At 34.2% G+C, this 13,174-nt stretch overlaps 1 protein-coding gene across 1 annotated transcript; it reads left to right on the top strand.

The window, feature by feature from the left end:
• The first annotated feature begins 747 nt into the window (after positions 1-747).
• On the top strand, positions 748-3,728 carry LOC131864831 (ankyrin repeat-containing protein At5g02620-like). Its single transcript, XM_059215299.1, has 3 exons — positions 748-1,478; positions 1,889-2,448; positions 2,719-3,728. Exons 1-3 carry the CDS (start codon positions 959-961, stop codon positions 3,616-3,618), a joined length of 1,980 nt encoding a protein of 659 aa, XP_059071282.1. The 5' UTR covers positions 748-958; the 3' UTR covers positions 3,619-3,728.
• The last annotated feature ends 9,446 nt before the right edge of the window (positions 3,729-13,174 follow it).

The raw sequence follows: 13,174 nt of genomic DNA, 5'->3' as shown, positions 1-13,174 counted from the left end.
AGTGCAAAGAGCTAAGGGCTACACTCATGTGGAACTTGGAGAGGAGAGGAACAAGGGAGAAGCTACTATGAACATGTTGGCAAGCATTTGGAAGGGTCTTGTGTCTTTCTTTTGTTTTTGCATACTTTCCATTAAATGTTTGATCTCTCTTCATATGCTTGCTTAGGATCGTATTTCGTTTATGATACTAACACTAACAGTTGATTCTTGAGTCTTTTGTTTGTGTTCCTAACATCCTATTTTGCAGTGCATCGGTTATAGTAAATGGTACATGTATAAAAATGTGTGTAAATAAAGACAACATAATGTGCAATGTATGAAAATATATGTAATTGAATAAGAATGATAGAATGAAAAGAAAGAAATTAATTTAAACAACAGTTATATCGTTTATTGAAATATAACTATATTAAATAATTATCTAATCCACTGAAATAAACTCAACATTAAATAAAATGTGTACATATTTCACATAGAATAAATTATTAAATTATAAATGATAAAAAAAATTTGTATTTGATTTCAATGTACACTTTCATCTAAGAAAAATAGACATTCCAACTATGAAAAAGTTGTAGTAATTTTGACGTGTAGGATCACTTCAAGTATTAAAAAAATAATGTTCTAGCAGAACACCCCATAGTCATATTATTCGCACCAAACTAGAGTAATTACTTGGCACCCAATCAAAGCTAATTAACACTGGTTATTTGCACCCAGTCAAGGTCAAAATGTTGTATCTGTTCCAACGAAAGAAAAAGTGAGATTCCAACTAAAGTTGTGGAAACCCTGAAGTGTAAGATGTGGATACTTGTATTTTTAATGTTTCCCTTGTGGAAAAACTGAGACCACATATTCTATTATGTAGTTTCTGGCATAATACTGAATGTAGTATTATTCAATCCTATTACAAAGAAGCGTGCCTTGGTGTTGAAGGCTGTAACGGCAGATATTTAGCATGGCCACTGAGGGTCAACAACTCGGCGGAAGGATCGATCCTGACGCCTTCAAAGCTGCGGTAACGCGTTTAAGGATCGATCAACAACTGAGTTCCCAACTTAAAGCAGCTCTCAACAATATTACACCTGGAGGGGAAAATACTCTTCTCCATTTGGCTGCTAGTGTAGGAAATCTACACTTCATTCAACAGCTCCTGCAACTCAATCGTCAACTTCTGAAGGAAACCGATCCCGAAGTGAAGCCTCTGCTTGTGAATGCTACCAATGCCGAAAAGGATACTGCGTTACACTTGGCTGCGCAGGGAGGTTTCTCCAACGTTGTGAAGATTCTACTCCAACAACCAGAAAGTGGTGTGGATCTCCGCAATAAGCTTGATGAAACAGCTTTGTTCAAAGCCTACGAAAGCGGCAATTTAGAGACAGTGAAGGCAATATTTGACGCATCTCCGTCGAGCTTACTCGAAAGTACGGTGCACAAGAGGAACTGTTTATCTGTTGCAGTAAACAGAGGAGATTCAGGTTATTTTATTTCGATTTTAGGATTTCTTTGCCTATAAGTTTGTAAAAGTATCTGCTAAGCATCTCCTAATTTAACGGTTCAAGACAAATATCATTTTGTCCCCAATTTTTTCTTTATCTTAAATAACACGAGGATGATTGTCTATCATGTTTCAGTTCTTTCTATTTTTTCAAGTCGTTTGATTATGTTGTTTCTATTTTACTTCAGCTTCTGTTCGTTTACAGTTGATAACCAATGAGTTCTTCTTTACTTCTTCGTGTATTTAGTTGAATTCTGTATTTATGTTGTTATATTAGTTGAGGTCTGTATCGCTTCAACAAAGGTAAATTAGGCATTCTCTTACCCTTGGCCCTTCTTGAAGAACATCTTATCTAACTTAAGGCAATGATTTTGGATGCTTCTTTTACAGATCTAGTTGATCATATACTAAATTTATCAGATGCGAAGCAGTTAATCCAACGTAAGGACGAACTTGGCAACACAGCTCTGCATATAGCTGTTGAAAGAAACTACGTGCATATAATAAAGAAGTTAATAAAATTTGAGGCCGAACTGTGTTATTGGGTTAATGACAGCCAAGAAACTCCCATCTGTGTGGCAGCGAAATTGGGTCATCTGGAAGCAGTACAAGAGTTGATAAATGAGAGGCCAGACGCTGTCGAAATACGGAATAGTTGTGGAATGAACGTTCTGCACTTAGCTGCCCTAGTTAGGCAAGTGCGAATTGTTGATTACCTGAACGAAGAGGTAGGCTTATCATACTTGGTCAACAAGGGACTTGACAAACCTCCACATGAAGAGCCTCTGCGAAGTGGAGGAAAGACAGATCCGGCTGAAAAGAAAGATCCAAAAGATGAGCCCGTGAAAAGTGGAGGAAACACAGATGCGGGTGAAATGAAATCTCCTTTTTCGAGGATAAGTGAAGGAGACACACCACTGCATATTGCAGCAAAGAAAAAAGACTTGAATGTAAGTCTCTTTTTATACAAACCTCTGTTTGTCACTGCTGAAGTTTGTTCTTTCAACCAATTACTGTGTACAGCTATATAAGTTTTGGGTTTGTGTAGATTCTTAATCTAATCTCGTCTATATATAGAGTCAAATTACTGAAAGTATTTCTACTGAAGACAGAAATTAAAATCATCACGGCAAGAACTTCCGTAGAAGAAATCTTTATGCATAGTTAGTTCCAATAGATCATTTAATTTTTATGAACTTATTTGAGTTTGCATTTTTCAGATGGTGAAGTCGTTGCTTTGTATAGCGGGGATAAACAAGTTTGCTGTCAACAAGGCAGGCTTAACGGCCTTTGATATCGTGAGAGAGAACACGCACTATCACGAATCTGACAAGATAATTTCAGTTCTGGCCAGTTATCCTTCCAATCGCAAGCCATTCTTGTACAGCGCTCCAAAGGTGAGTGCAGAGAAACATGAGGTTGCTGTTGAGATGGTGGACAAAACATATGAGGACAGGCGCAACACAGAACTAGTGGTGGCAGTTCTATTAGCGACAATGTCATTTACGGCAGCTTTCACTGCTCCGGGCAGTTTCGTGACGGACGATGGGAATGGAAATGGGGACTCAAAGGGATCGGGAATTTCGCCTGCGCCTGCGCCTGGAACTGGCTCAGACAAGAGTTTAGGTTCGCCGATTCTGCTTCCGTTGGCCTCCTTCAAGGTTTTTCTCATCTTTGATTGTGTGGCATTCTTTCTGTCGCTCTTAGTGGTGCTGATGTGGCAGATGAGTACACCTATTACCACGGGAAATAAGGTATTGTTCCTCTGTATTACCAACCTATTGGTTTGTGCCACGTTTGCCTTTACGGCCTATGGCTTCATGCTTGCAGTGTATGCCATGCTTTCCAACATGAATCCCGAGCTGGCTTGGTTCATTCTTGGGGCGTGCTTGATCATCTGCTTCTGTGGTAATTTCACTTTTTTCTACATGGCTGCAAAGTTTACAGTGAAGAAGGCTAGGTTTAACCACCTGAACGGTCTACTTCCTTTTCTTTCTGACCGTCTGGGGGAATACGTGTGGATAAAATTAGAAAGATGGGGGCTTTTGGACTTGGTGCGCCGGTCCAAAACCAAGTGGCTTGCTATCCTATACTACCATAGCAATGAGAACGATAAATAAGGTTTGGGAAAGTTGCTTTTGCAAGTCTGATACAGTGTTGCAGCTTCTTATTTCTACATGACTTTGATCGTATTCAACTATGTCTTATAATATTAAATGTTTTCATATTATTAGAAGTGTACAAAGTATCTACATCTGTGTTCAAATCAGATACTTGCGTGCTTAGAGCTGATTTGATATGTGTATGCTTCAAGTTGAATGTTAGATTTACTGTCAATAATATTTTTGTAAATTATTTTTATATTTAAATGATTATATTTATGATTCTTGAAAACAAATAAAGTGTATAAGGGTGTTTAGTCTTTTGATTGAAGATTGTGGGTTCTTGATGAATGGATAGATTATTTTGCCTTTGTATTTGGAAATGCAATCTCTCTTCATTACAAAAGAGGGTGGGTCCATATAAAGTAAGGGACCTTATCTAGACATGATCATACAAGTACATCATTAAAAATGCATTCCTTATGAGAGCCTAAAAGATAGAAGAAAAATATTCCATGAATAGCTTCCATCTCACAAGTGAACTTTTACGAATAAAATAGGAGATTGCTCAACTAAGTAAGAAATATGAACATTTGACTAACCTAAATTTACATTTATAAATATGAAACCAAAAAATCCAACAAAAATCATTTGTAAACATAAAAATTAATAGGTAACACAGTAACACAAAACATCTGATCATCCAAGCTTGTACTTTTGCAACTCTAGATGGGGAAGGTAAAGAGCATTAGTTGGTAATTTATTTATTTATTTTTGTTTAAATATGAGGCTAAGGTGTGTAATTATGTGGTCAATCATGTGACTATAGAAATGATCCTAGACAATCAAATGACTAGATCTAAGGAAAAAAGAACTAGATGAGAGTTCGTGTGTGGATAAGTGTCATAACTTCTTAGATAAGTATAATGTATGGTAGTGTGCGCATATAAAATTAGGTAACTATTCATGGGAATGCATATGTATATTAATATACCTAAGGATAGGAGAATAGTCAAAATTCCATACAATATTGCAGTATTGTTCATAAGATATATGTATCCAAGCATTTCCTAAAAATATTCACAATATTGCATAGAAAATAACATATATATGCTAGTTTCATAATTATATTTTCCGTTACATTGAATTGTGTCTGAATCCTAATTGATCATGCATCAAAAATATTATAGCACTCAAAAATGTTCATGTAAATTTGATATCTAATTAGATATAGATTATATGAAGTTGATGTGTCCATATAAGTAATCAACCCTATTAAGACATGATAACTTAAATAATAATTTAACTATATACTTTCAACATGCTCTCATCATGAGAACCTACAAAATAGAAAAACAAATGTCCCATTGGTAGCTTGTATCTTACAAGTGAAATTTGAGAACAAAAGAGAACATTACTTATCAAAATGTCCCCTTAGTTTGAATTAATTAAAGATAGGTGGGTAATAGAAAATTGATAACTATATCTATTATATTTAGAAATACATATCATGAATAAGGGTATGTAATATTTTGATTAACTAATTTTGATTTCTAATGAAGATTCTAGATTATTTTATCTTTGTAATTTAGAAAGGCAATCTCTCTTCATAAATATGGTCTCAAATTCTATATTAATCCTTTGTTCTATAAAGTTAAAGATTAGAATTATGGGTCGAATTTGTGATCATGAAATCTTTATATTCTTATGGCTTGACAAACATTTTGCTTCCCTCTAGGTGAAACTCAATCTAGTCTTATCTTCTTAAACATCTCGAGACTATCAATAGTTTGAAATAACTTGAATGATCTTTATTATGTCTTTAAGAGATAAATTTCCTTAATTAAATCCCTAGAAAATGTACAAATATTGATGATAGCAAGCAAGGGCTATCAATTACAAGTTTGTTATTCTTTTTCATTTATTAAATCTAAATGTTTCACTATTTATTCTACTTTAATACTAGACAATGAGAGAGGATTCTTGAAAGATGACAAATATGGAATAAATAAAACTAAATTTCATTAAATTGTAACTCATAACACCTAATGATGTAAGCTTCTTTTTTTTTTCAACTCTAGGTGAAAGTAAAAAGGATTATTTGGTGAAAATTAATTATATTTATTAATTTTTAAATATGAGGCTTAGGTGCCGAATTTTGTGGTCAATCATGTGACTAGAAAAATAATCTTACACAATCAAATGATTAGATCTAGACAAGTAAGAACTAGATGAGATTTTTTTGTAAGGGTGAGCGTCATAACTTCTTAAATATAAACAAAATGTATGGCAGCATGCACATATAAGGTTGGGTAACTATTCATGGGAATAAATGTGTGTAATAGGTAGATAGAAGGATATGGGAATAATTTCAACTCCAAATAAAATTTCACCATTGTACATAAGATACATGTATCAAAATATTTCCTCAAAATAATCACAACATTGCATCGAACATAACATATATATGTTAATTTATGTCCTATCCTTTTGGTGGTTCTTTATTCTCTATCTTTTGATGACAAGACTCCCTTTTCAAAATAATGTGATGATTAGAAAAGTTCATTTGTCTGCTTTGAAGGTGCCTACTCCACTACTCTGAAATGTTTTACGAGTAATGTTGATGCTTCTTTGACTATTGTTCATTGTAAGAAAAGAAGTTAGTCCTTGATTGTTCCTAACATAAATGCAACCTGACTAAAACATTGGAAATATGTCATATTGTTCTCTTTTTAATTTATTAAATACAATAAAGCTATTATTCATTTTCAAAACAATTTACTCCACTTCCAAAAACTGACAGCCATGAAATCAATTTCTTCAAGAGAATCACCTTTCTGTCATATTGTCATTTCATGTCTTTTTTAACAGCTATGCCCATTTTTCTACTTTAAAGTGAGGATGCATTCTAATGTGTAGAGCCGTATCCATTTCACAACAGAATAGTTTATGTCACATTATTCACTGATATTATAAGGAAGCATCTTGACCAGCCTTAGAAAATGACGAAAGAAAGATGTCATGTCAACTAACCACGAATAGACAAACAGAACGATTAATCACTTTAGTGTTGGCACTCTTTCGCGAGGTCGTAGTCATGGGGTTAATGTTGACGATGGACACTTCTTTCTGTCATATATTTTCCACGCCTTTTAGACTTGATGTCCATTTTTCTCTTTATGTTTAAAGAAAGTCTATTATTGCAATATGTGGAGCCGCATCCATTTCACAGCATAATACTTTGTAATCACATTATTTAATATTGTGTAAACAGATGTTCAAGACTATCGTCAAGAGCCTAGCAGAATGATCAATCACCCTAGAAAAAAAATTATCTTGAATCTAAGGGTCGGTAGGTTAGATAAAGCTAAGAGTCGTCACTAACCTGCAAATTTTTTAGAGTATAAATGTAGTAGAAAAATAAAACTTCATGGCAATAGAAAAGAAATTTCATGGCAACTGAGCGTGAATAGCAAAAAAAAAGTGAAAGGTCACTTCAGGTAGCTACTATTTGAAAAAAAAAGGTTAAAAAGTTCTATGAGAAGGCAACGAGACTCACATTACCACTATTTTGGCAGTGTCACAGTCGTGAGATTTATCTTGTCGATGGAATCTCCTCATAGTCTTATTTCTTCCACGCCTTTTGGACGGGTATTCCCTCTGTAGACACGACATAATACTAGTGTTGAAGGTTGAAACACAGAAATTTGCTATAGATCATACTGTAGGTTGAATTATTTGATGACATTATAATAAAGCATATTTGATAGCGCTGAAGGTAGCAATGTAAAAAAAAATCTATGGCAACTGAGTATGAAGAGGCCAAGAAAGGGATCGATCCTGACGCGTACAAAGACGCAGTAAGCCTTGGAACAAAAATTGATGAATTTTATTATGGTGTTCTTAGTATATTACTTCAGCTTTGGATTCTTTACAGTTGATAACTATATTATATATTTTATATATACTAATTTATTTTTCAATATTTTTGACGCCTAATGGTTTTATTTCACAATTCAGTTAAGGGCAAGAGGTCCAAGGAAATTCATTTTATTCTCTTCTTTCCTCTAAGGGAGTTCCTATTCCTTCTTACAAAGAGATTGTTGAGGAAGCCATTAGAGTTTTTGCAGAATTGTTAAAAGAGGACTCTATTTTGGCCAATGTATAGGAAGGGTTTGTGCTTGATAGTATTCCTGCCATTACTAGTGATGCAATGAATGAGGATCTCCTTAGAACTATCTCTCTTCTTGAGAGTGGAAAAATTGTGTTTCTCTTGAAGAAGGGGAAAATTCCCTAGCCTAGATGGGTTCCCTATAGAATTTTATCAAGAGTTTTGGGATATAATTGTTGGAAAAATGGTGTCTCAACTTGGCATTTACATGATGTTACTATTTATAGTTAATTTTTGTTTATAATTCACATATTGGTATCCATTGGTGTTAAGATGGACAAAGAGGAGAAATGTGGCATCTTGCTTTGTTCTTTGCTTATGTTTATTTTTTTGATGATTTTAGTAGGACAGGGGTATACTTACTAAAGAGTAAATCTAAAGTTTTCAATCGTTTTAAATAATTTAAAGAAATGGTCGAATTGTAAACTAGAAAAAAAAATTAAATGTTTGAAGATTGATAATGGTGGTTAATTTTCTCTAATGATTTTGATAGATTCCATAAAAATTATAAATCTGTATTCTCTACAACAGAATGGAGTTGCAGAAAAAATGAACAAGATATTGATGGAGAGGGCTAGGAGTATGCTGAGTTGTGCTGGCCTAAAATTAAAAATTTGGGCTGAAGCAATTGTCATTGCTTGCTACTTGATTAACGGTCTACTACATCAACTCTTGTTGATAAAATGCCTATGGAAGCATGGTCAGGTCACAAGCCTTCTTTGAGACATCTTAGAGGTTTTAGTTGCGAGGCATATGCTCATGTGCCAAAAGAGAAGTGTACGAAGTTGGAGGAGAAGGTTGTGAAATGTATCTTCATCAGTTATAGTTATGGTGTAAAAGGATACAACCTTTGCGACCTTGTTGCATAAAAGGTAATTAATAGTAAAAGTGTTATTTTTAGAGAAATTAAGTCTCCTTTTGCTACATTGCAACCATAATAGACTAAACAGGAAGATATGATTCAATTCCCTTCTATGCCTAAAAGAGTTGAATTGAGTCAACTTGATAGGAAAGAAGTTGAGGAGAGCTCATCTAGATCTGAATCTTTAGAAGATGAGGAAGAACCTCCAACTTGGCTTGTTCAAAGGTGTACATGACATAGACAACCAACTAAAAGGTATTCACCTAATGATTGGAGATGTATTTTTGTTTTGAATACTAATGTGGATGAACCTATTTCTTTAGAAGAGGCATTAGGTAGGAATGATGCAGAATCTTGGAAGAATGCTATGGAAGAAGAAATGAAAGCTTTGAAAAAAAATGATGAATGGGATCTTGTACCATTGTCTAAAGGACGAAAGCCTGTTGGTTGCAAATGCGTGTTCAAGAAAAATATTGGTTCAGATGGAAGCATTGAGAAGTATAAAGTAAGGTTGGTTACAAAAGATTACTCTTAGGTTGAGGGTATTGATTATGGTGAGATATTTTCTCCTGTTGTAAAAATGACATCCATTAGATTTTTGCTTTCTATTACTACTTCTTGTAATTTAGAGGTCGAGCAAATGGATGTGAAAATTACTTTCCTTCATGGTGATTTAGAGGAAGGTATTTATATGACACAACTAGAGCACTATGTGGTGAAAGGTAAAAGTAATTTGGTCTATAAATTGAAGAAATCATTGTATGGCCTCAAACAGAGTCCTGGGATGTGGCACCAAAAATTTAATACAAATGTGTTGATTTTAAGATCTGAGCATTCTAAATCAGATCACTATGTCTTTTATAAATCTAATGGTGATCATTTCTTGTACATTGCATTATATGTTGATGATATGTTATTCATTGGTAAAGGAAAATGTATGATTTCAGAATTGAATTCTCAGCTTGCTGCTAAATTTTAAATGTATAATCTTGGTGCAGCGAAAAACATTGTTGGGATGTAAATTAGAAGAGATAGAGTGAACATAAAGCTATGGCTAGGGCAGAGTAAGTATGTGAATTCAGTTTTACAGAGGTTCAACATGCAGGATTGTAGACCATTATGTGTTCCCTTCACAGTTTGAATGAAATTATCTATTTTAGATTGTCCTACATCTCCATCAGAGATGAAAGAAATGAGTAGAGTGCCTTACCAGAGTGCAATTGCAAGTTTGATATATGCAACGGTTTGTACTAGACCAAACATTACCCAAGAAGTGGGAGTTCTTTCCAAACATATTTCTAATCCTGATAGAGTTCATTGGGATGCAGTCAAAAGAGTCTTTACATATTTGAAGGGTACCTCTAAGTATTCTCTTTGTTATCATGGTAATTTGGTTGGAGATGTGATTTACCTTGATATTCATGGATATGTGGATTTAGATTGGGCAGGTTATATTGATAGCAGAAGATCCACCATTGCTTATGTATTTACTTTATTTGGCGGTGCAATTAATAGGATGAGTAAGCGGCAAGTTGTGGTTTCTTTGTCCACTACAAGAGAAGAGTATATGGTAGCTACTCATGCTTGTAAAGAATCCATTTGGGTTAAGAGACTTTGTTAAAATATTCAAATAAAACAAGAAATAGTGACACTTTACTGTGACAGTCAGAGTGTGATCTGCATTTAACTAAGAACCCAGCATTTCATGCCCAGACTAAGCACATTGATGTTTAGTATCATTTTGTCAGAGATATGGTTGAAGATGGTAAGGTGAAGTTGGTTAAGGTAGAGACTTTGATGAATATTCTAGATTCTTTAACTAACACTGTGAGCATAAAGAGGTTTAAATGGTGTTGTGAGTCTATGGGCCTCATGGCCCCTAGTAGTTAAATTATTGTGTTGATACTCCCTTTGCTCTTGAAAGTTCTTCGACAAGTGAGAGAATGTTGGGACATGGTGTCTCAACCTTCAATTTACATGTGTTACTATTTATAGTAAGTTTTTGTTTAAGCATGAAATGGTGCGAAATTATCCCTAAAGCTTCTAGTTCGCTAGATAAGCACGTCGGTAAAAATTTGTTGTAAGATCATAGCTAGTTTTGAAAATATTAAAGTTTCCATTTTGGAGGGGTGTGATAGAGCATTTCTCTAGCTTTCTGATGCTTCAAACAGTTCGTCAATCAGACACACGGTTCACAAGTTATGGCCTTCGGAAGTTTGGACTCCTGAAATAGAAAATATAAAATGCATTGGACACATAAATGAGATGTATAATGGAGGAACACATGTTGATGTGTGTTTTGACACATCATAACACATCTATAATGGGGATAACCTCTGCTCTAGTTTATTGGGTGGTTTTAGCCCATGGTTTTGTAATTCCGTTTGATGCTTTCTTATATTGTATCTCCTATATATGAGGTGTGTGAGATAGAGGTTGTGTGTAAGAGTCTTACGGCTATTGTGTTACCTCTGAGTCTTTGATTAGTAGTTCTCTTCTGAAGAGATTTCTCTGCAAGTATATTGTAATCTGTTATTGATTGTTGAATAATTTATTGAGCTACTTTTGGAGTGTGGGGTTTTTCTCCTGAACGGGTTTTCCCATGTAAATGATTGTGTTGGTGAGTTGTGGTATGCATGATATTTTGTTTATTTGTGTTAAGTTTCTGTAACTGCTATAAGGATCTGTAAAAATTTTTGCATTATACTCCTCTCAAGGTTAGTGTAAGAAGTTGTTTCACTACTTCACTTCCTTCCAATAATTAAGTTGGATATTTTGAAGGTGGTGTGGGAGTCTTATATAAATAAACAGAAGCTCAGGGATATGAACGCTACTTTCCTTGCTCTCATACCTTAGAAGGAGGGAGAAAATTCTCTGAGTTCTTTCGATCCTATAGCCTTTTGTAACGTGGTTCATAAAACAATCACTAAACTGATTGTTGAAAGGCTCAAGTCATGGCTCAATAAACTTATTTCAGAAGAGCAACATGGTTTTGGGGTTGGAAGGCAAATTTTGGATGAGATTTTTATAGCATCAGAAGCCATTCATTCTATGGAGATATCTAAGGAGAAGGCTATGTTTATTAAATTGGATATAGCCAAAGCTTATGTTAGAGTCAAATGAAAATTCCTTTATAAAGTGCTTATTGCCTTTGGCTTCAAAATTGAATGGCTTCATTTGCAGCCCTTATTAACAGTGAGCCCATGGATTTATTTGGTGCATGCAGAGGTCTTCGACAAGGGGAACCTCTTTCCCAATTCTTATTCACTCTCATGGTAGAGGGTCTCGGTAAATTTATCAAGTCTTGTGTTCGGCAAGGTTTAATTTAGGGTTGGAATTGGGGTGATCGCCTTCATCCATATGCTTATCTCCAATTTGTGGATGCCACTGCATTGATGGGTCTTGCTAGAATTAATATTTAACCCATTATGATGTCGAATATTCCAAGATGCACCACAATTAATTATTAATTTTATATTTTATATTATTAAACTCTCATTAGTCAATGTGTCCAACACATCTATAACAATAGTACATATCTCAAGATGTGGTGTGCACATCATTCATAATTAGATGACCAATCAAAATTTATTGATAAGTTCTTGAAGACCCATTTTGATTTCTTTGTGTATAATAAACAATGTTAGACAAAACAGTTACCACGTGTAGAATGGTTTTATAATATAATTTTCAACACCATAACCAAGCTATGAATGGACAATATCCCCTATCTATCCAAATATATATACCAAGTAGTTCCGAAGTACAAGTCATGGATTCCACCCTTCACACACATGACACAATTATATAAACCCTTAAGGATTATTTTTAGATCACATATATTTACATATGAAGTAAAAAACAATCAAGATTACTCCAAATAAAATTTTGACATTGATGAAATGGTCCTTTTTGCATCTAACTGTATATAAATAATCTTCCCTAAAGTTGAAGATTAAATAAAAACGAGCACAAATGATTCATGGGACCTACATTTTTTTACAAAAATATTAAATCTATGGCATACAAATTGGAGCTTTCTCTTTCCTCCAAGTTCCACCTAGTAATCCATTTTTTTTTTTAAGATGAATATTTTCTAGTGTATTCACGCTTAGTTGGTACATTACCTATGTTTGATATGAAGGGAGTAATCCATTTTTGTTTTTAAGATGAATATTTTCTAGTGTATTCACGCTTAGTTGGTACATTACCTATGTTTGATATGAAGGGATTTATGCTCTTGGCACCAGAATGTATACTTGATTGTCATTCATACCAAATACAAATCTACATTATAATTTAAGTTCTCTTCTAGTAGCATGCTATGCAACACAAATATGTAATGTGGTCTAATCACTCTTCGAAAGGCAACAAAAAAATTCTCATCTCAAGATTTGATAATAAATCCTCGTTTAAGAGTGAGGGCATATAAGGAACCATAGTCCTAACTATTTTATTAAATAATTACTTTTGCATTGAGGTATACATAAGGAAAGAATTGGATATATACGCTTTGTAAATCATCTCTTTTCCTATGTTAG

This window comes from Cryptomeria japonica, unplaced genomic scaffold (genome assembly GCF_030272615.1).
Source record: "Cryptomeria japonica unplaced genomic scaffold, Sugi_1.0 HiC_scaffold_95, whole genome shotgun sequence".
NCBI classification, from domain to species: Eukaryota; Viridiplantae; Streptophyta; class Pinopsida; order Cupressales; family Cupressaceae; genus Cryptomeria; species Cryptomeria japonica.
Note: the sequence above shows the minus strand (reverse complement) of the source record. Positions and strands in the feature narration are given on the sequence as shown.

Coding starts and splice junctions, on each gene's coding strand:
- LOC131864831 (XM_059215299.1), top strand. CDS start 959: ATGGCCACTGAGGGTCAACAACTCGGCGGAAGGATCGATCCTGACGCC. Junction 1,479..1,888: donor AGTAAACAGAGGAGATTCAG/GTTATTTTATTT, acceptor CTTCTTTTACAG/ATCTAGTTGATCATATACTA. Junction 2,449..2,718: donor CAAAGAAAAAAGACTTGAAT/GTAAGTCTCTTT, acceptor TGCATTTTTCAG/ATGGTGAAGTCGTTGCTTTG.